Source organism: Haliotis rufescens, unplaced genomic scaffold (genome assembly GCF_023055435.1).
Source record: "Haliotis rufescens isolate VD_foot unplaced genomic scaffold, xgHalRufe1.0.p SCAF_5, whole genome shotgun sequence".
Lineage (NCBI taxonomy): Eukaryota > Metazoa > Mollusca > Gastropoda > Lepetellida > Haliotidae > Haliotis > Haliotis rufescens.
This window is the reverse complement of record NW_025964223.1, coordinates 50,513,258-50,536,292: the sequence shown is the minus strand read 5'-3', so window position 1 is coordinate 50,536,292 and position 23,035 is coordinate 50,513,258. Positions and strand designations below refer to the sequence as shown.

Below are 23,035 nucleotides of genomic sequence, written 5' to 3'. Positions count from 1 at the left end.
TACACCTGGGAACAGATTGGTGTCATGTTAAACAGTGAACAGGTCACACCTGGGAACAGATTGATGTCATGTTAAACAGTGAACAGGTTACACCTGGGAACAGAAAAGTGTCATGTTAAACAGTGGACAGGTTACACCTGGGAACAGATTGGTGTCATGTTAAACAGTGGACAGGTCACACCTGGGAACAGATTGATGTCATGTTAAACAGTGAACAGGTTACACCTGGGAACAGAAAAGTGTCATGTTAAACAGTGGACAGGTTACACCTGGGAACAGATTGGTGTCATGTTAAACAGTGGACAGGTCACACCTGGGAACAGATTGATGTCATGTTAAACAGTGGACAGGTTACACCTGGGAACAGATTGGTGTCATGTTAAACAGTGGACAGGTCACACCTGGGAACAGATTGATGTCATGTTAAACAGTGGACAGGTTACACCTGGGAACAGATAAGTGTCATGTTAAACAGTGGACAGGTCACACCTGGGAACAGATAAGTGTCATGTTAAACACTAGACAGGTTACACCTGGGAACAGATTGATGTCATGTTAAACAGTGGACAGGTCACACCTGGGAACAGATAAGTGTCATGTTAAACACTAGACAGGTTACACCTGGGAACAGATTGATGTCATGTTAAACAGTGGACAGGTTACACCTGGGAACAGATAAATGTCATGTTAAACACTGGACAGGTTACACCTGGGAACAGATTGGTGTCATGTTAAACAGTGGACAGGTTAAACCTGGGAACAGATTGGTGTCATGTTAAACACTGGACAGGTTACACCTGGGAACAGATAAGTGTCATGTCAAACAGTGGACAGGTTACACCTGGGACAGATAAGTGTCATGTTAAACAGTGGACAGGTTACACCTGGGACAGATTGGTATCATGTTAAACAGTGGACAGGTTACACCTGGGAACAGATAAGTGTCATGTTAAACAGTGGACAGGTTACACCTGGGCACAGATTGGTGTCATGTAAAACAGTGAACAGGTTACACCTGGGAACAGATAAGTGTCATGTTAAACACTGGACAGGTTACACCTGGGAACAGATTGGTGTCATGTAAAACAGTGGACAGGTTACACCTGGGAACAGATTGGTGTCATGTTAAACGCTGGACAGGTTACACCTGGGAACAGATAAGTGTCATGTTAAACAGTGGACAGGTTACACCTGGGACAGATAAGTGTCATGTTAAACAGTGGACAGGTTACACCTGGGAACAGATAAGTGTCATGTTAAACAGTGGACAGGTTACACCTGGGAACAGATAAGTGTCATGTTAAACAGTGGACAGGTTACACCTGGGAACAGATAAGTGTCATGTTAAACAGTGGACAGGTTACACCTGGGAACAGATAAGTGTCATGTTAAACAGTGGACAGGTTACACCTGGGAACAGATTGGTGTCATGTTAAACACTGGACAGGTTACACCTGGGAACAGATAAGTGTCATGTTAAACAGTGGACAGGGTACACCTGGGACAGATAAGTGTCATGTTAAACAGTGGACAGGTTACACCTGTAACAGATTGGTGTCATGTTAAACAGTGGACATGTTACACCTGGGACAGATTGGTGTCATGTTAAACAGTGGACATGTTACACCTGGGACAGATAAGTGTCATGTTAAACAGTGGACAGGTTACACCTGTAACAGATTGGTGTCATGTCAAACACTTGACAGATTACACCTGGGAAAAGATTGGTGTCATGTTAAACAGCGAACAGGTTACACCTGGGAACAGATTGGTGTCATGTTAAACAGTAAACAGGTTACACCTGGGAAGAGATAAGTGTCATGTTAAACAGTGGACAGGTTACACCTGGGAACAGACAAATGTCATGTTAAACACTTGACAGATAACACCTGGAACAGATTGGTGTCATGTTAAACAGTGGACAGGTTACACCTGGAACAGATTGGTGTCATTTCAAACAGTGGACAGGTCACATCTGGGAACAGATAAGTGTCATGTTAAACAGTGGACAGATTACACCTGGGAACAGATTGGCATCCACTCTTGACTGTTTTGTTAATCAATAAGATTGTAAAGATATGAACATGATGTTCTGAAACTGCCATTACTGTTATCTACCTCTGGATCTCCGGCACTGTGTTGTCTTTCAGGGACTCAAACTGTTTTTCTGTGAAGATGCGGTAGCACGATCCTGCAGCCTCTCGACCAGCCCGCCCCGTCCGCTGTAGTGCCTGCGCTTTAGATACCCGCACCACCCTCAACAAATCGAGACCACTGTGGGGGTTGAACACTCTGAAGCAACAAGCATGCAATGTAGCTGTGCTTCAGCTTATTTAACACACAATGTTTGTTTGTTGTTTAATGATGCACTCAGCATTATTCCGGCTATATGACAGCGGCCTGTAAATAACTGAGTCAGTTACAGACATTAGCAAGGTCCAACATCGTCAGGACTGTCAACCAAGTCACCGAGCTGGACAACCAAATCCATTTGGTTGCCTTGTCCTACCAGCATAGATTGCTGCAGACTATTCTAACCCAGAATTTCCACGACAGGTTGGCTATCATTTATCATAATATAATTCTAATTGAGTGAGTGAGTTAAAACTTAACGTCGCATCAGCATTTTGTCAGCCATATAGCGACGAGAAAAAGTTGATATACACACAAGTGAGTCATGAATACAAAGTTATATCATTTATATTTAGGCTATCATTTATCATATATAATTCTAATTGAGTGAGTGAGTTAAAATTTAACGTCACATCAGTATTTTGTCAGCCATATAGCGACGAGAAAAAGTTGATATACACACAAGTGAGTCATGAATACAAAGTTATATCATTTATATTTAGGCTATCATTTATCATATATAATTCTAATTGAGTGAGTGAGTTAAAATTTAACGTCGCATCAGCATTTTGTCAGCCATATAGCGACGAGAAAAAGCTGATATACACACAAGTGAGTCATGAATACAAAGTTATATCATTTATATTTAGGCTATCATTTATCATATATAATTCTAATTGAGTGAGTGAGTTAAAATTTAACGTCGCATCAGCATTTTGTCAGCCATATAGCGACAAGAAAGAGTTGATATACACACAAGTGAGTCATGAATACAAAGTTATATTAACCACAAATTTGTCAAACATATTTTATCATAATGAAACAATTCTAATAGCATTACCCCAATATTACTATGCCTGTGGATAAGAGAATACTTCTGCTGTTAATCCCTATTTCTCTAACTAGTAAACTAACACTGTCTTTACAGTTGGACTTACTTGGCCTTCACCATTCCACAGTCGATGACAAACTTCACACCATGGATGGTGACAGATGTTTCCGCAATATTGGTTGATACAATCACTTTTCTTGAGCCCTGTTGAACAAAGCTTTCAATAATATCTGTTTCAAGATTGGATATCCAAAAAGGGAAGAAAGAATGCAAAAAAATCCAAGGATTCTATCGAATCTTGTTCCTCACAAGAAATTGGAAGTAATATCTCATGGAAAGCAATCGTACCAGTTGAAGATCACTAGAAAATACGGGTGAAAACATATGGACTTTACAGATGCATCAGATGGCAGCTTACTTTTGGTGTTGGCTGGAAGACCTTGAGCTGTTGAGGTGCTGGCAGGGCTGCATACAAAGGGCAGACAACCAGTGGTGGGGCCTCGCCAACCATGTCCCGCGAGATGTCATGTATTGACTTGGCAGCAGATTCAATCTCTTCTTGACCCGTCAAGAATATCAGAATATCTTGACTAAACAGTGAAAATAGAGAGAATCAAGAAATGTGTTAGGAAGTCTAATTCAAAACAGGAAATTATCAATGAGTTAAGTTTGAACAACTGGCAGTCCTAACAATGTTGATTGTCTGCTAGCTAAAATTTTATGATGATCATTAATTTTGCTGTCATTACCCTGATAACTAATAATAATAACATTTTGAGTTGGATTTAAAATGGGAATCACATCAGATCTGAATTACATCTGGACCTTCTTCATAGGAAGTAAATCCATTTCCATCTAAATTACCACATTCTTCTAGTGTCAGAGATATATAGTTTACTAAACAAGTCCCCATTAGATACTACTTTTACTGAAGTTACCCGCCCATGTGCCTGTCGCATGTGACAGTAGCCAGGCTTCGAAACACTTACAATTTGGCAATTGGTTGGCAGTGAAAATATTTCACTAAAAAAAAATCTCAGCAGTATGTACAATTTAAAAAAATAAATATTGTTTTTTTAAATAAGTACTGTATCTTGAGTGAGTGAGTGAGTGAGTGGGTAGGTGGGTGTGTGAGTGAGTGAGTGAGTGAGTGAGTGAGTGAGTGAGTGAGTGAGCGAGCGAGCGAGCAAGTGGTTTTACGACACTTTTAGCAATATTCCAGCAATATCATGGCGGGGGACACCAGAAATGGGCTTCACACACCGACCCATGTGGGGATTCGAACCTGCGTCTTTGGCGTGATGAGTGAACGCTTTAACCACTAGACTACCCGACCGCCCCTACTGTATCTTGTATCTGTATGAGGCCATGCGTGAAATGGTCAATGCATATAGTAGTGATAATTTACATTTTGCAGTTTAATTGTTTTGGGTAATCTGTTAAAAAAACAAACCACTGTCAACAACAAATATAGTATATCATAAATAGAATATTTCATGTGTCTAGTGAAATATGATGTGTCTCTCATCTCGTGACATGGAAAAGGAGCTATTATGACGTAACTCGATGAGAGATACATCATATTTCACAAGACACATGATATATATCCCTATATATCATTGCCTTCAGTTTAACATGGAGGAAAGCCTGGAGTGATGCAGATGTTTGACGTTTACTACTGTGGTTAATTGGATGAGCACAGGTATGGAGCTGACAAACTAACAGCGATATTCAGGGTGAATCCTGGATTAAACCTACAGTAGAATGGGAGGGCCTGGAATAACACTAAAGTAATGGTCAACACAAAGGAGCACCCAGTGCACGTCAAATTCCTCACATGATATTCGACATATAAACATCATCAATGACATTGTGTGACTAATGACTGGTGATGCATCTCACCCGGCAGGCTGCTCCCTGTGGATCTGGAAGAGTGTGACAAGGGAGGTAAACAGGTAGTCACTCTGGGGCTCACAGCAGTACAACACCTGCAGACAGAAAGATAGTCACATACATCCTTAACCCTCTCATACCCGCACGGGGCAGACAAATACGTGTCATGAATAGTGCAGGCTAAGACATGCAGGCTTTAGTACAACATCTGCAGGGATGGAAATTACCACTTGCCCGGACCACTTTTGCTAATGTTAGGCATCCTAGTTGAATTTCAAACATTTTGGGGGGATTGAGGCATGTCATCAATATTTGGGCTAGTCCATGTTTATGGTTAATTTCCATCCTTGCAGCCAGTATGTAATATGATAGTCAGTGAGACGGCATTTAGAAGATGATGAGACGAACGAGGACTAGTTCTTATTGATATTTATCAACTGAGGGTACACCTACAGAATACCAGATACCTATCCACCAACTTTGTTGGATGCTACTAACATAGCAGCAGGTGACGGCAAGACTATTAAAATATTGGATCAAGAAGCTCAAAATATGAAGAAGAAATTACCCCTCTTGCACTTGTATGTTTTAATATGATAAAACTTTAAAACTAAAAGCCAAAACAAATCACAAACATCGATTCTTAAAAACTGGACATCTTTTTACTTCTTCAAAGTAGAAGTTTCATAACAGCATGTGGCAACCTCATCAATGACATCCATCAGAGACAGATTTCAACAAACAAGATTCTACTGCAAATGCAGGAACTGTGTATGCTCTGGTGATGTGCTTCAGTCTGGATTGCAATATAGACAGGCTATATTAATTAGCATCGATTGTGAAGGTTTCTTCAGAGATGCCGCTTCATAGTTGGGGCCATGCTATAGACAGTGACATGGGGAAGTATTTTCACTAACTTTGGAAATGAAAAGTGACATTTACTTACGTCATGATAGCATTTGTTTCAAGTCGTTTGGCAGGGGCTGAGGGGTGGGGTGCAAGAACCCAAATCCACTGTTATTTTTGCGAGGTGGCAAAAGTAATTAAAGCTTGCACAAAATTCTTACTAATATGGTGGAAAGTATCTGGCAAACCAGATGATGTCACTATTGAACATGACGTCACCTATCCCTGTCCCTATGACATTATCTAACAAGGGGCGTGATAATGGCCTGTCGTCAAGTAGTATGATGGCATTTTCAAGTTACAGTGGCCCGCTCATTTCTGATAACATGCGGGCGGTTTTATGATAATTCTATCCATTTTAGCTATAATTGGGTATATACACACAATACTCTCGTAATTATATGGGTGTTTTCATAGTTACCTTCTTAAAGGTCCTTGGTCAGTCATATTGGCCTGAGGCAACGCTGACAATAATATTACCTCTTTTCTGACTACCTACAACCGAAGTAGACGATCATCTCACCAGCCCATCTCTTGATACACCCACACAGTTCCTCAGTAAGCTATGTACCACATCTACTCTGATAAGCTGTATATGATGACAAAAGTCGGCTTACTATCCTGGTTTCATACAGAATTTCAGTCACTAATTTACAAATTTACATGGTCTTGCAAGCTACGTTTTCCCCATGCCAAAAGGTCAAAATAACGTCTCACTTGATTCCAACAATTTGCACATAAAAACAAGGCTTGTTACAGGTGAGGTCATATTCCGCTCCAGCAGAAGCAGGCAATCATGGAAGGGAGATAACTATCTTTACAGATTATAAATAGAGTGTACATAAACTGTTGCTTTACATAATATTCTTGGTACAGCCATTACATAGTAAGATTGAGGCCATTTCAAAGACACATTACCATGATGTAATCCACTTTCAAGTCCTTTTGAAGGCAGAATCCACATTCCAGGCCAGTTCAGCCAGTGTGGACCCTGCTATCACACACAAAGAGAAGTCAGGGGCTAATTATACCATTGTGACATTGTGCTGTGACTGAGATAGTCAGCTCTCCCTATGTACCTGGACTGGAAACTGTCGCCCCTCGAGGTAGAGAACAGGTGCTTGGTTGAAGTAGGTAGAGAAGTGGTCCACATCCATCGTAGCTGACATCACTATTATCTGAAAACAGAATCAATGGAGGAGACTGGTCAACTTACAGCTCATCTTTGGCTCAAAATCAAAGGTTACATATATCAATATATTGCAAGTGATTTCATGCCTGATAGGCTAACCAAGCAACTATTTTTGCATTATGCATACATAAACCAAAAAGAAAATTAGGCCAATCCCACTAGTGGACTACTGTTACCTGATTGGCTAATAAAAGTAGAGTGGGCGGGGCTTGCATTGCATTATTGCACTGAGTGAGTGAGTATGGTTTTACGCCGCTTTTAGCAATATGCCAGCAATATCAAGGCGGGGGAGACCAGAAATGGTCTTCACACATGTACTCATGTCGGGAATCGAAACGGGTCTTCGGCATGATGAGCGAACGCTTTCACTACTAAGCTTCCCAACCGCCCCAATTATTGCACGGAACAATGTTACTGATTTCATACTGCTGTAACCAGGTTTTGTGTTCAGGCTTTAAAAAGCAGTCAATTCAGTTAATATTGTTGACTTATGTATATGTAAAAATTGCCTTCCTTATACTTTGCATTTAGGTAGATATAAATGTGAAAATCAGTATGGACACTGTAAATCTACAGGGTAATATTCATCTTTCTGAGAAATGTAGAAAACTAAGGGTTTCCTCATCTCAAATGGAGACATCCACTCACTTGCTCAATTTTTGGAACATCATCACATAAAATCATCACGACTCTATGAATGATGAACCACACCTTATTCAATTATTTGCGCCAATGCATTCACATGACATCATGTTGCTGTGGTCTTCTTCGCACACAATGAAGTAATGGAACAATTGTTATTATGTTTTGTGAATTACTGAATATTTCACCTGTACAAGTGGACTTTCTATGGTATCTGACCGAGCGAAAGCGAGGTCAGATACCATAGAAAGTTCACGAGTTTCGTAAAAAGGGTATCTAACGAGAATGAGTGTGGTATTTTATTTATTACCCACGTTAAATATATATTTAAGTGTAAATACATAACAACTTTGGTTTGTTGACAGACCAAACTGAAACCGGTTGCAAAATCTGGTTGCGCATGAATATTGATATATGACCAAATATGGGCATTGTTGACATGTTTATGCATACACATTAACAACACGCGCCTGCTGTTCTGTTTGCAAACAAACCAGCACCGACGCTCAAGATCCTTTTGGAAGAAAGTCTTCAACTTATGGTAATTCAAGCACCATGTTGTTAGTACGCAGGACACTGATAAGAAAATTTGAAATGTCACATTAGCGCCCGCTTTGAATATCGGACCAACAGTCGGTCACACTGCCGGGGTCCCGTCTGTGCAATCAAAATGGTTCGGTTTCCTTGCTCTATCAGCTGAATTTATATCATGTCCGTACCATTTTGGAAGAGGGAAATCAGACTGTTCGCCAAAGACATTCATGTTAACTGTACCACCCTATATACTGAAGACGTGAAAATCAACAAACTCAAATCTGCTTGCATGTCAGTGACAGCTTCGAACGATCGAAGGGCAAGGTCGCCACCGGAATAAGAAAAGACAACCGCGATCCACTCACAGCGTTTTACGCTAGAGATAGGGAATGTTATTGTTCACATTTGGGATGTTTGGGGCCACAAAATCAGAAGTCAGGCACACTTCCACGGAGTTTTCGAATGATTTGTATCGGAACTGTGAACTTTAAGTGATCTGGTCGTGCTGTCGTGTTCATTCATCCATGAACAACACCTCCCGAAACAGCGCCACAAAATATGCTTCAAAGGGGACACCGATGGCACAACCGGATCATCCCAAGTAAGTCTCGATATCTGTCCAGATAGTTTAAACAGACTTTATTTCACCACGCTTATCCTTTTACGTTAAATCAAATTGAAAGTTGCGAATGTGGTCGGGTGCGTCACGCTCAAGGGACACGCTCGATCGGCAGTCGTACATTGTAAATTGATTTATAGATCTAGCTCGATTATATGTCTGTAGAAGCTCTATGCATAACTTATATAGAATGCAAACCGAAATTTGATGCGTGTGACTATCTTGTTTGGTTTAATAAAGTGTTTGTAAATATCTCTCGTTCTCATGAATTTCTTCAGTTCTGCCTTGTAATCGCAAAATGAATGACATCTCGCGATTTTTTATGAATGAAAAAAGTAGTCCTGGTGTGACAGAGGTCACGGTTATCCAATCAAAACGAATAAAACAAGGTCAACCTTGTGCGACACACGTGTGACGTACAGATTTAGTATCTTACCACCTGTATCTTCACCACTTGGGTAATAATGGGTAATATTAAACCTTTTTCCCACCATATCCCACCTGGGGGACACGAATGGGCTTTACACATAAGACCTTACACACTCACTCATGTACCACCACTGGTGCTTTCAGGAACAAGAGAGCGTGATGGTATCATAATAAAGGTACTGTTATAACTACATCACTGTGGGACAAACATGGCCGTATCACAACAACCAACCTTCAAAGGCTTTAGCCCCTTCTTCTTTCGGTTCCTCTGAGCTGCTTTCACAACCCCAAACAAAACATCTGTGTGTATCGTTCTTTCGTGTGCTTCGTCCAGGATCACAACAGAGTACCTGACCAGTCAAACCACATCCATGTAAGGCAGGGAGGATATTCAGTGAAAATCACCGTGACACGATCATATGGACTGTTTATGTTAGTGATAGACAACAGAACTCGCTGCTTCAGGTCAAACATTGTTATTCGTTAGACTTTCATTATAACACTCGCAAAACGATCATCTCCACACACACACACAATCATTCCAAAACACTATGACAACACACAACACAATCAAGGTAACATTCTATACTTACAACTGTCAACTTTATCAATACAATTCACACGCTATCATAACAACACCAGAACTTCCGGAATGAGGGTTATCTCCCTTACATCATTAGTATGAAACCACTGGATGTCAAATGTATCAAACATTCAATTGTTTAGAACAGCCACTCGTGGCCGCGAAATGTTTTGATAGGCTGATTGGGGACACATGAGCAGCTCAGAGATTAACAATTCATTATAAACATTGTCGTTGACAGAGTACACATGGGACTACAGAGGGAGTTGGCAATATCTGTTATTTCCTTGTAAGAATGTTCGTTATATCCATCAAGTATATATGATAAAATATAGCACAAATGACCGGGACCAAAAAAACAGTTTGTTATATCCGTCAGTTCATTACAACAAAGTTTATTGAATATTCTGGTACTTCACACTTTAAACAGTCCTCTATTTCACAAACAAAATTATGGAGATCTTGTGCAACATTACAGCAAGAGATACGTCTACTGGATTCTGTTTACTTTTGTTGAACGACAAATGACATCTTATTCAATTATTTGTGCCAATGCATTCACATGACATCATGTTGCTATGGTCTTCTTTGGCACACAATGAAGTAATGGAACAGTTGTTTTAATGTACAGTGAATTACTGAATTACTGAATATTTCATCTATATCCCTGCCGTTATGGATAATATTATAACTTTTTACCACCATATCCTATCTGGGGACACAAATGGGCTTTATACATTGCTACTTGTTAGGAAGGGGTTGATTCTGTATAATTTCAAAACAGGTTTCAACTCTGCTTTGAAAGATAAACTTCTGACTTGAAAGGTCTTTCTCTATTATAGTGTATATTAGTTACCTGTTCATGAGCGGATCCAAGATGGCCTCTCTCAGCAGCATGCCATCTGTCATGTACTTTATCTTCGTGCTGTCTGTCGTCATATCATCGAACCTCACACAGTAGCCTACCTATTGGGCACAGGGAATAGATACATCAGAATAAAGTTGGGAAGTTATATGATAAAGGTCTTCAGACATCCTAAGATGCAGTAGGTGTGGGGCAAGGTAAATATATCATGGGATATAGGCTGAGGTCTTCAGACATCCTAGGATGCAGCAGGTGTGGGGCAAGGTAAATATATCATGGGATATAACCGATGTCTTCAGACATCCTAGGATGCAGTAGGTGTGGGGCAAGGTAAATATATCATGGGATATAGGCTGAGGTCTTCAGACATCCTTGGATGCGGTAGGTGTGTGATAAGGTAAATATATCATTGGATATAGGCTGAGGTCTTCAGACATCCTTGGATGCAGTAGGTGTGTGATAAGGTAAATATATCATGGGATATAGGCTGAGGTCTTCAGACATCCTTGGATGCAGTAGGTGTGGGATAAGGTAAATATATCATGGGATATAACCAAGGTCTTCAGACATCCTAGGATGCAGTAGGTGTGGGGCAAGGTAAATATAACATGGGATATAACCAAGGTCTTCAGACATCCTAGGATGCAGTAGGTGTGGGGCAAGGTAAATATATCATGGGATTTAGGCTGAGGTCCTCAGACATCCTTGGATGCAGTAGGTGTGGGATAAGGGAAATATATCATGGGATATAGGCTGAGGTCTTCAGACATCCTTGGATACAGCAGGTGTGGGACAAGGTAAATATATCATGGGATATAGGCCGAGGTCTTCAGACATCCTAGGATGCAGTCAGTGTGGGATAAGGTAAATATATCATGGGATATAGGCTGAGGTCTTCAGACATCCTAGGATGCAATAGGTGTGGGATAAGGTAAATATATCACGGAATATAGGCTCAGGTCTTCAGACATCCTAGGATGCAGTAGGTGTGGGACAAGGTAAATATATCATGGGATATAAGCTGAGGTCTTCAGACATCCTAGGATGTAGTAGGTGTGTGATAAGGTAAATATATCATGGGATATAAGCTGAGGTCTTCAGACATCCTAGGATGTAGTAGGTGTGTGATAAGGTAAACATATCATGGGATATAGGCTGAGGTCTTCAGACATCCTTGGATGCAGTAGGTGTGGGATAAGGTAAATATATCATGGGATATAGGCTGAGGTCTTCAGACATCCTAGGATGCAGTCGTTGTGGGACATCCACATTCAACACATACTGAAATTCCTTCACACTTCCACATTCAACACATACTGAGACAGATACATTCACACTTCAACATTCAAACACATACTGAGACAGATACATTCACACTTCAACATTCAACACATACTGAGACAGATACATTCACACTTCAACATTCAACACATACTGAGACAGATACATTCACACTTCAACATTCAACACATACTCAGACAGATACATTCACACTTCAACATTCAAACACATACTGAGACAGATACATTCACACTTCAACATTCAACACATACTGAGACCGATACATTCACACTTCAACATTCAACACATACTGAGACAGATACATTCACACTTCAACATTCAAACACATACTGAGACAGCTACATTCACACTTCCACATCCAAAACATACTGAGACAGATACATTCACACTTCAACATTCAACACATGCTGAGACAGATACATTCACACTTCAACATTCAACACATACTGAGACAGATACATTCACACTTCAACATTCAACTGAAACAATATGTTCTGCTGTTGCTACCCACACATTCTGAGACAATATGTTCTGCTGTTGCTACCAACACATACCAGTGTTCCCACTTCACTGTTCTTCTCCTGGGCGACCCTCTGAGACACTGTGATGGCTGCCACTCGTCGAGGCTGAAGTCATGGAGTGAGTGGTGGTGAGAATAAGTCAACACAGGAACACTGGATGGCTTCTTTTCTTTAACATCTTACAACAAACAAGGAGCTCTGCAACCTACAGGTATAACTTGCCAAAGCAGCTTCTTACTGGAGTCAATTCTTTGTTTGTCAGCACCATGCCCATGGGTTTCAGCAAAGTTGTAAACGTACAGGACCTGCATCCTCCCACATAAAGCTAATGATAAAGTGAGTGAGTGAGTATGGTTTTGTGCCGCTTTTAGCAATATTCCAGCAATATCACAGCGGGGCACACTAGAAATAGGCTTCACACATTGTCCATATTTCGGTAATCAAAATGGGTCTTCGGCGTGATGAGTGAATGCTTTAACCACCAGGCTACCCAACCGCCCTGCTAATGATAAAGAACAATTGTAGTTTATACAGTTCAACCTAACATCGGCTCCACTAGCCTGTTCCAAGCGTGAGTGAATGCGTCTGGAGTCAACAGTATTTAAGAATATTGCTTGTCACAGTAACCACAGTAAAGTCTAGGCCCACCAAGTCAATACAGAGGGGACCTATTCTGCTTCAGAATCCACATGGGGCACTTGTGATGGAGAGTCCAATACCAATGTGCTGATCGTTTATTTGTTGTTAAATGTTGTCTAACACGGAACTAAGCAATATTCCAGCTTTATGAAGTCTGGACCAGACAATCCAGTGATTGACATCATGAGCAACAATCCACACTGTCTGGGAAGATGACATGCAATGAACCATGTCACTGAGTCAGCGCTCCCGTTTACCGGTAATTACCAGTTTTTTACCGGCAAAATTAGGCATGGACCGGTGATTCACGTGACTGCCAGTCCCTGTGGACCGGCAAATAAAGTACCTTATAAATCTTTGTTGTTGAACAAAACATTGGTGATGTTCATAAAAGTACATTTTTCTAACAAAGTCAGCTTGGTTGTTACCCTCAGGGTTTCCCCTTGTCTATCAATATCCATTTGTAGTGAATATTAGTAGTAATGTAGTAAATATTCAAAAAAGAAAGATAAAATTGTGACTGAAGTTTGTGTGAATGATATATAGATCTAGCTAAGTTACTTCAGAGATGACATCTTTGCACTGAACATGATGTTGAAAGAATTAAAAACCAAATAATTATCACACAGTCATTTGTTGAAAGTTGGGACTGGCAAAAATAAGACGGAACTGGTCATTTTTAGAGTTGCCAGTCCACATGGACTGGCTGTTTGAAAAGCCAGGGGGAACACTGAGTCTGAGCAACCGATCGAAAGGCCAGCATAGGCTGCTTGGGACCAATATTCTAACCCCAAAACCCATCACAGTTTGTGTTTGTTCATTTGTTGTTTAACGCCGCACTCAGCAATATTCCAGCTTTATGACGGCGGTCTGTAAATAATCGAGTCTGAACCAGACAACCAAGTGATTGAAATCATGAGCATTGATCCACGCAATTGGGATACGATGGCATGCATCAACCAAGTTGGTGAGCCTGACCACCTGATCCCGTTAGTTGCCTCTTACAAGCACAGACGCCTTTTACGGCAAGCATGGGTTGCTAAAGACCTATTCTACCCCGGATCTTTGCAGGTCACATAGAATGAAAAGCTGTGGGTAAATACTCTAAAAGAGTATCACGTTAGTTGCCTCTTATGACGCAAAAGCATAGTCGCCTTTTACGGCAAGCACATGGGTTGTTCAAGAACTATTTTAGCCCGGATCTTCAAGGGTCCCATCAGAAGTGAATGTATTGACCTACACTACACTACACTACACTACACTACACTACACTACACTACACTATAGAACACTACACTACACTATAGAACACTACACAACACTACACCTACACTACACTATAGAACACTACATAACACTACACTATAGAACACTACACTACACTACACTACACTACACTACACTACACTACACTACACAACACTACACTACACTACACTACACTACACTACACTACACTACACTACACTACACTACACCTACCTGTGTAACTGCAATGAGCTTGCCATGGTGTACACCACACTCGAGCAGATACTGCAAACATCAAATATATCCTTCAATTAATTGAAATACCAGACAAAGCAGTCATTGATATTATGAACTGTTTATAGTAAGTCACACTTGTCGTAAGAGTGACATGCAGGATTTGGGTGTAAAGTTTGGAAATCCCGTGCAGCATAACATGAGACGAATAAAGAAACTGTGGTAAGAATTGGCTAACTATTAGTTTTGTCGTTAATTGGTACACATTGGAAACATCTCTTCTTAACATACATACTTCTCTATATGTTTCTTTTTTTGCAGGGTTTTTTGGCGAGTAGTATAATTTATAAGAATCTAGTGAATGTATCTTTTTGGTTCTATTTGTGTACATCAGATTTGCCCAGTCAAGAGCTGACTACATAACTGACTTGTGATGTGTAACAATTTACCACATGTTCGTGTATCATGAATTTGATATAGAGAGGTGATCATGCGAGTGTGTATTTAGGGAATCTTGGCGGGCTAAATACATCATGTTTATTCCTAATAAGGATATTAACCATCCCCCAAACACACAAGTGTGATAACCCCTTTATCATATAATGTCATTCTTCAATTCTGTGCTCAAAAATCTCTTTCCATCTCTCACAAACATTACCTAAACATTGCAATTTCCCTGGAATGTTGCGCATTAATATATATTACGTCAGAGGGTAAGTGATGTGTCAGTCGGACAGTGACAGTAGCCAATATATAGTCTGGAAGGTAATTTAAGGTACCAACGTTTACGACAATATCTGAAAAACTATTGGACCTACTCCAGTCAAAGTTGGTATGAGATTATTAAACAGTCATACATAACTGGATATTACATTTAAAGACAATCAGTGCATGAATAAAAAATCTGTCTATTTAGCTATCACTATATTTCATCAACAACCAGAACTGTTTGTCACGGGTGGAACGAGCATTCATTGTAACAGCCATCTGCATAATGCTACCCCTGCGTCACAGGGCCATATGACACAGTTGAACCAATCAGCTCAACTTGAAAGGGTGCACAGGAATCATGCACGCACGGTGTTAGCGTTGGACATCTCAACGTGCGTGATTCCTGTGCACCCTTTCAAGTTGTAAACGTCGGTACCTTAAATTACCTTCCAGACTATAGTTCCAACAGAAACCTGTTTCTTATACAGCGGCGTAACTACATATATACATAACAATTGCCTACACAAATTGTTTTTACTTGCCTTTCGCTGCAATTCATCGGTCTGTCCGATAGAGTAACTGACCTTTATCAAAGGGAAGCTTCTCTAACCCTAGTCTATGAAACGTCATGGCCACAGTCAGACATTGTTAACAGCCGGCCTGTCCTGTCATAACGTTACGAAGTGCAGTCAGATGTACACAGAGCGACAAAACAAAACGAGTTAACAATTCGTACGTATTTCGGCCAAATCCAACTGTTTTAATTTGTGGAAAAGGTTCCAAGACGCAGAGGTCTACAAGATATGTAAAGTGCTCCCACTTGGCTTGTGCCCTCGCTAAATTGTTTCGCAAATTATTTCTCCAAAGTTGCCAAAACTTCTTAAATGCCTTAGCTACGTCACAGTTAGACACTGATTTTCAGTATATTAGACTATTCTTTTCATAATGATAGCAATTATCCCTGTAGTTTCTCCATATTCTAGATGGTTAATTCTGACTTGATCGCCAAATGACAAGGGCTACGCCATGTTTGTTTATAAACAGTGAAACTAGTCCCTACTTGACCTTTGATATTTGCATCTCTATCCGCATATGACCCCAACGGATATCGTTTTTATCCGTTGGCATTATCCTGCTGAGAAACTCACCCATTATATGATAAAACACAATACCAGTACATATTTAGGAGATATGTAAAATTGTATAAAGATTGATCATAATTGCCAGCATGCACAAGAGTTCTCAGGCCAATGTTTCATTATTTAACTTAAAAATAAGTATTTTGGGGATGGTTTTCTTTTCATTCTCATTCATGTCCAAGATGGACAATAGCTCCAAATATGCCATGCGTGAAGTGTTCACGTATCCTGCATCACATGGCAATCTTACTATTGAGATATGTATATCGTGTATCGCTTCACAACCTTAGTACTGAGGTAATTATTATACAGTGCATCGCTAGATGACTGTACTATTGAGACATGTATCGCATTGTGTATCGCATCATGACCATATTATAGATATAGATATGTATCGCATCGTGTTTATCATGACCATACTTTAGATATAGATATGTATCGTATTGTGTATTGCATCATGACCATACTATAGATATAGATATGTATCGCATCGTGTATTGCATCGTGTATTGCATCGTGTATTACATCATGACCATACTATAAATATAGACATGTATCGCATCATGTATCGCATTGTGTATTGCATCAGAAAGTTACTTGTGGAAAGTTGCCATTTTTAAGGGTTTCGCTTATGTTTTCATTGTAAGGACTAGTAGATTAAAAATGTTAAGTTGAAAACCATCTAGTACCTGAGGTATTTGTGTTGTTTTTCCACTTCCAGTTTCCCCGATGACGATGACACTGTCATGTTTCCTCACTTCCTGTACAAGACGGGAGCGTGCAGGAAAGATGGGGAGCTTCTTTCTCTCTTCTCGCAGTTTGTTCACTTTGTCTCTGTCTTTGTCCCTGTCTTTAAACTGGACATTTGTAACTGTCAATGTAAAAGAATATGTAGGTCATCATTAGTATATCTGCTAAAAATAAAATTAGCAGGCACAATAAGAACAAGTAATGACAAAAGCCATGGACAGTGGCCAGTCTTAATTTTGGTCATGTGAAATGATGACACTGTAGCTCAACAATTTGTTTTCAACATGACCATAACATGAATACACAATGCCATTAGAAAGTGGTCAAATGTAACAAATGTTATATTTGGGATATCACTGTACTTTACTAAGAAAGTATTATCCCAAATATAACATTTGTTACATTTGACCACTTTCTAAATGGCATTGTGTATTCATAGCTTTTGGCCATGGGAGTCGTGCCAATTTACACTTGTCAGAGGGGTACTCAAAGTACGTGATCCAGACTACCAGTTGTTAGATTTCCATTTTTGTGGAAGCCTCGGTGGCTGAGTGGGTTAGATCGCTGACATTGTGACTCACTCTGGAAAGTGTGGGTTCAAATCCTGGATGGGACTCAACCCCAAAAAAAGTACGAGAATCTGTACTTTACTAAGAAAGTGTTATCCCAAATATAACATTTGTTACATGACAATGACATGTATAATGACTGTATTGGTACAAGTATTTTGTCTTTAGAAGTTACTGTCTGGAAAAAGCAGCCCTTCACTGAGAGACAGGAGGACAGCAGAATAATGATGAACATCACATGCTCCGCCATTGCAAAAGCTTTTACTGCTCAGTGACCATCAAATGTGTGTGACCTTCACAAAAGCCCACATGACGAGAGCCGAGCTTAGTGTTATTGTCGTAGATCATTCTGGCACAAATATTGCTTTGTTAAACAAGGCACCATATTTTATCCATCTTCAGTGTTTGAGACATAAGAGGAAGGTCCTGGGTCCTTGAGGTTTCCTGTTACAGTATTTTTGATCTCAGGACCCAGAGCTCCAGATAAGCTGCGTATCTGCGTACAATACGCATCAGAAATGCAGAGATACGCAGTAAAATCAAATCCAAGTGTATCAAATACGCAACTAACATTACAGATACGCTACAAAAATAAAACTTGTGCGTATCATCAAAATATTGTGAAGTAACCCTGCGTATTCGATTAGCAAATCAGCAACTTATTTTGAAATTATAAACTGGCATTCCGTCAACCTTGCCAAACTCCACGATGACAGTTACATCATGATCATTTGCCATCACACTTTCTTGTGGAAGTATCGTGGTATTTTTTAATCCTATAAAGCTCTCGAAACCACACGACACCAGTTTGCAGGGACTAGATGAATAGTGTTTGTAAATATTTAACTTAAATACCAACATGTGTAAAAACTAGTGGGAAACAGAAATTTAAATACCCAGATAGAATTACTGATACCCAATGATTTTAAAATGCATGGGTAAAATACCCACAACACCAAAAACTTATCTGGAGCTCTGGGACCCCTTAATTCTTTATCTTCTAACATTAGGATGATGACTAGGACTCCTTGACTTACATGCTTCAGGTTGACTACTGCATGTTCATGGGATGAATCCTGGCTACAAGCCTACAACTAGCTGATCCATGCAACACACAACAGTGCACAGCACATGGTGAAGACTGCTTAGACCGTAATGTCTGGGCCAGACAATCCAGTGGTTGACATCGTGAGCATTGATTGACATAATTGGACGCTGAGACATGCGTCAACCAAGGACTGACTATGTGATCCTGTTAATCGACTCTTATGACAAGCATGGATTACAGAAGGTCAATTATAATATAACCCAGGTCAGAACCTGGGGTCAGAAAGTAATGATTATTTTAGTCATTTGAACAAATATATATTTACAGTTAAACTTTCGCCTTTTGCTTGGCGGCTGTTCATCCATCATCCTCATGCTTCTGTGAAGATCTTAACTGAAAATAAAAGTAAATATCAGCTAGTGCTGGGCAGACAATCAGAATTTTAAAAATACATACCGTATTCGACGTAATAAGCGCCCAGGGCGCTCTCAAAATCTCGTAAAATCAAAAGATCGTAAATTTCGCCTGAAATGTTTACATACGACAGATATATTTTTCAAGAATTTAATTGCCCATAATTAAGGGTGATATAACACAAGAGTGCGTATTATTCACGAATAAATAAGTCTTGTGTACATTGATCAATCGGAAGGGGTGCTGATTGGGATTGTTCACTCGCCATTATATTAGCAAATATCGCTGTGGGCGCTTATTACGTTGAATACGGTATTATCTTACTGGCCATGATGACCAGTGGCTCCACATCTAACATCAGCCAGACATCCTTATAATATATTGTAATTCATAGCCTTCTTATGTAATAAATATCAAAACATGTAGTAAATCTAATCAAGATAATAAGATTCTCGAACACCTATAAGTCTCAACTGTGTGAAGCAAATTGTGGAACCTCACACGACTGGGCTATCTCCAGTATAAGTATAACCTAGCAACCGTTTAGAAATCCCAATGTAACGTTACCCAAGTCATCTGATGAAAATACAAGCATGAACCATCATCCTCTCTATCCAACAGAGGTATCAAGTTGTATTATTGCTTCTGATATATAAACTTGAAGATAGGGTTAGCGTATTGGCACATAAATCATATTGCAATATGTAACAATACGGAGAGCTGTATTGCGATACATATTGCAATACATATTCGGGCCCAAATTATATATATTTGTACTATTCAAATGGTAATGCTTTACTCAATAATCCAGGCTACAGATTTCGAGGTAGGTCTTGACAGAATGGATAACTACTTAGCTTAGTACATCATCAATATGGAACTTTATTTAACAGCATGAAGTGTGCTGTGTTAGATAGGAACCCAGTCCATTCAAATGTCTCAAGATAGTAGAAATAATTTACATAATTATATATCAATTCTTTGGAAAATGTATTGGAAAATATCAATACACAAAGTTTGTATTGCGATATGTGTATTGCTGACAGCCATATTGTAATATACTGGTATTCCAGTTCTTTTTCACACACCTACTTGAAGAAGTGTTTTGTTTGTTTGTTTGTTGTTTCATGCCACACTCAGCAATATTCCAGCTTTATGACGGCTGTCTGTAAATAATCGAGTCTGGACCAGACAATCCAGTGATTGACATCATGAGCATCGATCAACACAATTGGGATACGATGACATGCATCAACCAAGTCAGCAAGCCTGACCACCCGATCCCTGACCACCAGAAGTAAAAGAAATTGAAACAATATTTGATATGGCATATAAATGAAATTGAAACAATATTTGATATGGCATATAGCATATTAGTAATAATACAATCCTAGACTCCTAGACTACAAGCCTGAACATGGTTCTTAGCATCATTTTCAGAAGAAGTCATTGTTATTATATTGACTGATATTGCTGAGTTTACAAGATTGAACAGAATTTTAATAGACTTTGGACAAGTGGCTGAAGTCGCAGGCTGCAATCTCATAATATATAAAGATATTCAGTTCTGCACGATCTCAGCATAACTTATTGTCATATAATAGCTATTGGTGGCGAGGGTTTAAAATCGCATCCAAGATTAGTGCACTTATATAGTGACATGTATGCATGTGTGTGTGTCCGTTTGTCCTAGTCCGGACTAATGATGATTTTGTAGTGCTAGCCCACTGAGATACAGTTTAACATGAACACCCCACTCAGACACAGTATACAGACTCCGTGCTGAAGAGGTCGTTGTTGGCATGGGTAGTATACTACAGATATGTACCCTGGTAAAATTCAAGTTGGCGGAACATGTATATTTTCTCTTGGTATTTCCTTTCCATAAATGGGTCAGGACTGTCATACTGTTTTATGAGATGTATTCCAGCGTGCCATATAAAAATTGAGCATACACAGTGACGTATACATGTACTTTACTCTAACATTCCACTAAACACAGGGTCATCCAGGCGAACCAGAACTACAACACGAACCGGTTTCAGGTTGAGGAATATGGACTCGTCCCTTGTTTGGGTGCCGCGTATCTTTCGGTATTCCGATTTTGGCGAGAGTACATTTCTGTATACAGATATGTATATGTACCTGGGGTACATATCTGTAGAACTCATGCTGAAAACGTCCCCTTCAGCGAAAAATATCAACATGACATTCACAAATACATGCAGAGCAATTGTTTAGGAATATCAGCTTATGAATCTTTATCGGCTGTCAAAACTATAGTATACATTATATAAGCTGCATGTATACTACAAAAAAACATTATATATAACTGACAGTTGGTGACATTTGGCAATAAACGACGGTTTTGACAATATTCTATCTCAGAGGCATATACCTATCTCACGAGAAACGAGAAAATGTTTAGCATATTAGAATATTCACAGAGATATCACGAGATATGCAATGGCAAGCAAATAGAAATATTATCGTACACATCCCACTCCCGGCAGGTGTTTTGGATTTAGCTGTTTGGAACAAAAACGAGGATCTCATGAATTGATATTACCACATATCGCGAAACAACACATGCATCCATATTGGAGGACTGTTTTGTGACTAGTTCGTGCGATTGTTTCTGCGGATATTGATATTGATATCTGCGGAGTAAATCTGTCCCTGTCAAAATGTCTTTTCTAACATTGCCGGTCTGACTCTCGACAGTTTATCGTTTGAAGTGTGTATTATGCTGAGGCTTATCATTATTGATGAATGAATAACACGTTACCATAAGTAGTTTACACCCCATGAACTGTTCCAAAACAAACGCACGTGTTCACGTTAACGCCATATTGGTAAACATACGACTTTCCATACAACATATTTACTTCCATATACACTTGTGAAACCGTCTGTCGATAGCACGCACCTACCTCAACCTAAAGCATGACAAAGTCTTTTTAGATTTTGTCGTTTACAGCCTACCCGAAGAATCCGTAAAACAGGGAAGCTATTACTCGTTCTTCCAATCGCCCGAAGCAGTCTTCTTGAGGCTCTTTAATTTATACAGCAAATGAGCATGCGTTTGTTATCTATCGTGTAACAAGTGTATTAAATCTACTTCGGGACTATGACGTTGCAAGAAAATGGCAACTGTGGTGCCAAAAAAATGGATCTTATGATTCTAGAAGTAAAAGCTGCTACCTATCATCAACCCAAGCCTTCCTCTGCAGCGCACCGTTTCATGTTTTAACACGTCTACTTCGAAACCTTTTCGAACAGGATTTGCAAACATACCACATGCATATTGTGATCTCTCTCCCGATACAACACACACAAAAACGACAAATATGGAGAAACATGGACATCCTAATAACGTCCTTAACGCGATTAATGTCACTCAGGACAATTACGAGTATCACAAGAACAACGCCTCCCACCTTTAGATAATCGAACACCGTTTTTATGGCTTCTTTAACCTGCTGTATGGCGCCGTACATTGGTCAGTTGGCGTTCATTTCTGTATGCTGATTTCGACCATACAGAACGGTTTTGGGGTACATTTCTCAATAGATATTCACAACAATCAACCATTCGGTCCAATTAACCGCAA

The 23,035-nt window shown here is 39.7% G+C and overlaps 1 protein-coding gene across 2 annotated transcripts in view; it reads right to left on the bottom strand.

Moving 5' to 3' along the window:
* The window catches only part of LOC124126856 (ATP-dependent RNA helicase DHX33-like), a 66,969-nt gene extending 44,681 nt beyond the window's left edge, over nt 1–22,288 (bottom strand). The window contains exons 1-12 of one of the 2 annotated variants that reach the window (XM_048384039.1): nt 22,211–22,288; nt 19,334–19,401; nt 17,331–17,512; nt 14,792–14,842; nt 12,704–12,775; nt 10,839–10,948; nt 9,632–9,749; nt 7,063–7,161; nt 5,087–5,172; nt 3,603–3,774; nt 3,291–3,388; nt 2,119–2,292 (exon numbers count right to left, since the gene is read on the bottom strand). In XM_048384039.1, the coding sequence (XP_048239996.1) occupies nt 2,119–2,292; nt 3,291–3,388; nt 3,603–3,774; nt 5,087–5,172; nt 7,063–7,161; nt 9,632–9,749; nt 10,839–10,948; nt 12,704–12,775; nt 14,792–14,842; nt 17,331–17,512; nt 19,334–19,382 (1,211 nt within the window). In that variant the 5' untranslated portion in view covers nt 19,383–19,401; nt 22,211–22,288. Of the gene's footprint in view, nt 1–2,118; nt 2,293–3,290; nt 3,389–3,602; nt 3,775–5,086; nt 5,173–7,062; nt 7,162–9,631; nt 9,750–10,838; nt 10,949–12,703; nt 12,776–14,791; nt 14,843–17,330; nt 17,513–19,333; nt 19,402–21,991; nt 22,011–22,210 lie in introns of those variants that run through there. The other variant, XM_048384040.1, reaches the window with a different exon arrangement.
* Between the last annotated feature and the right edge of the window lie 747 nt (nt 22,289–23,035).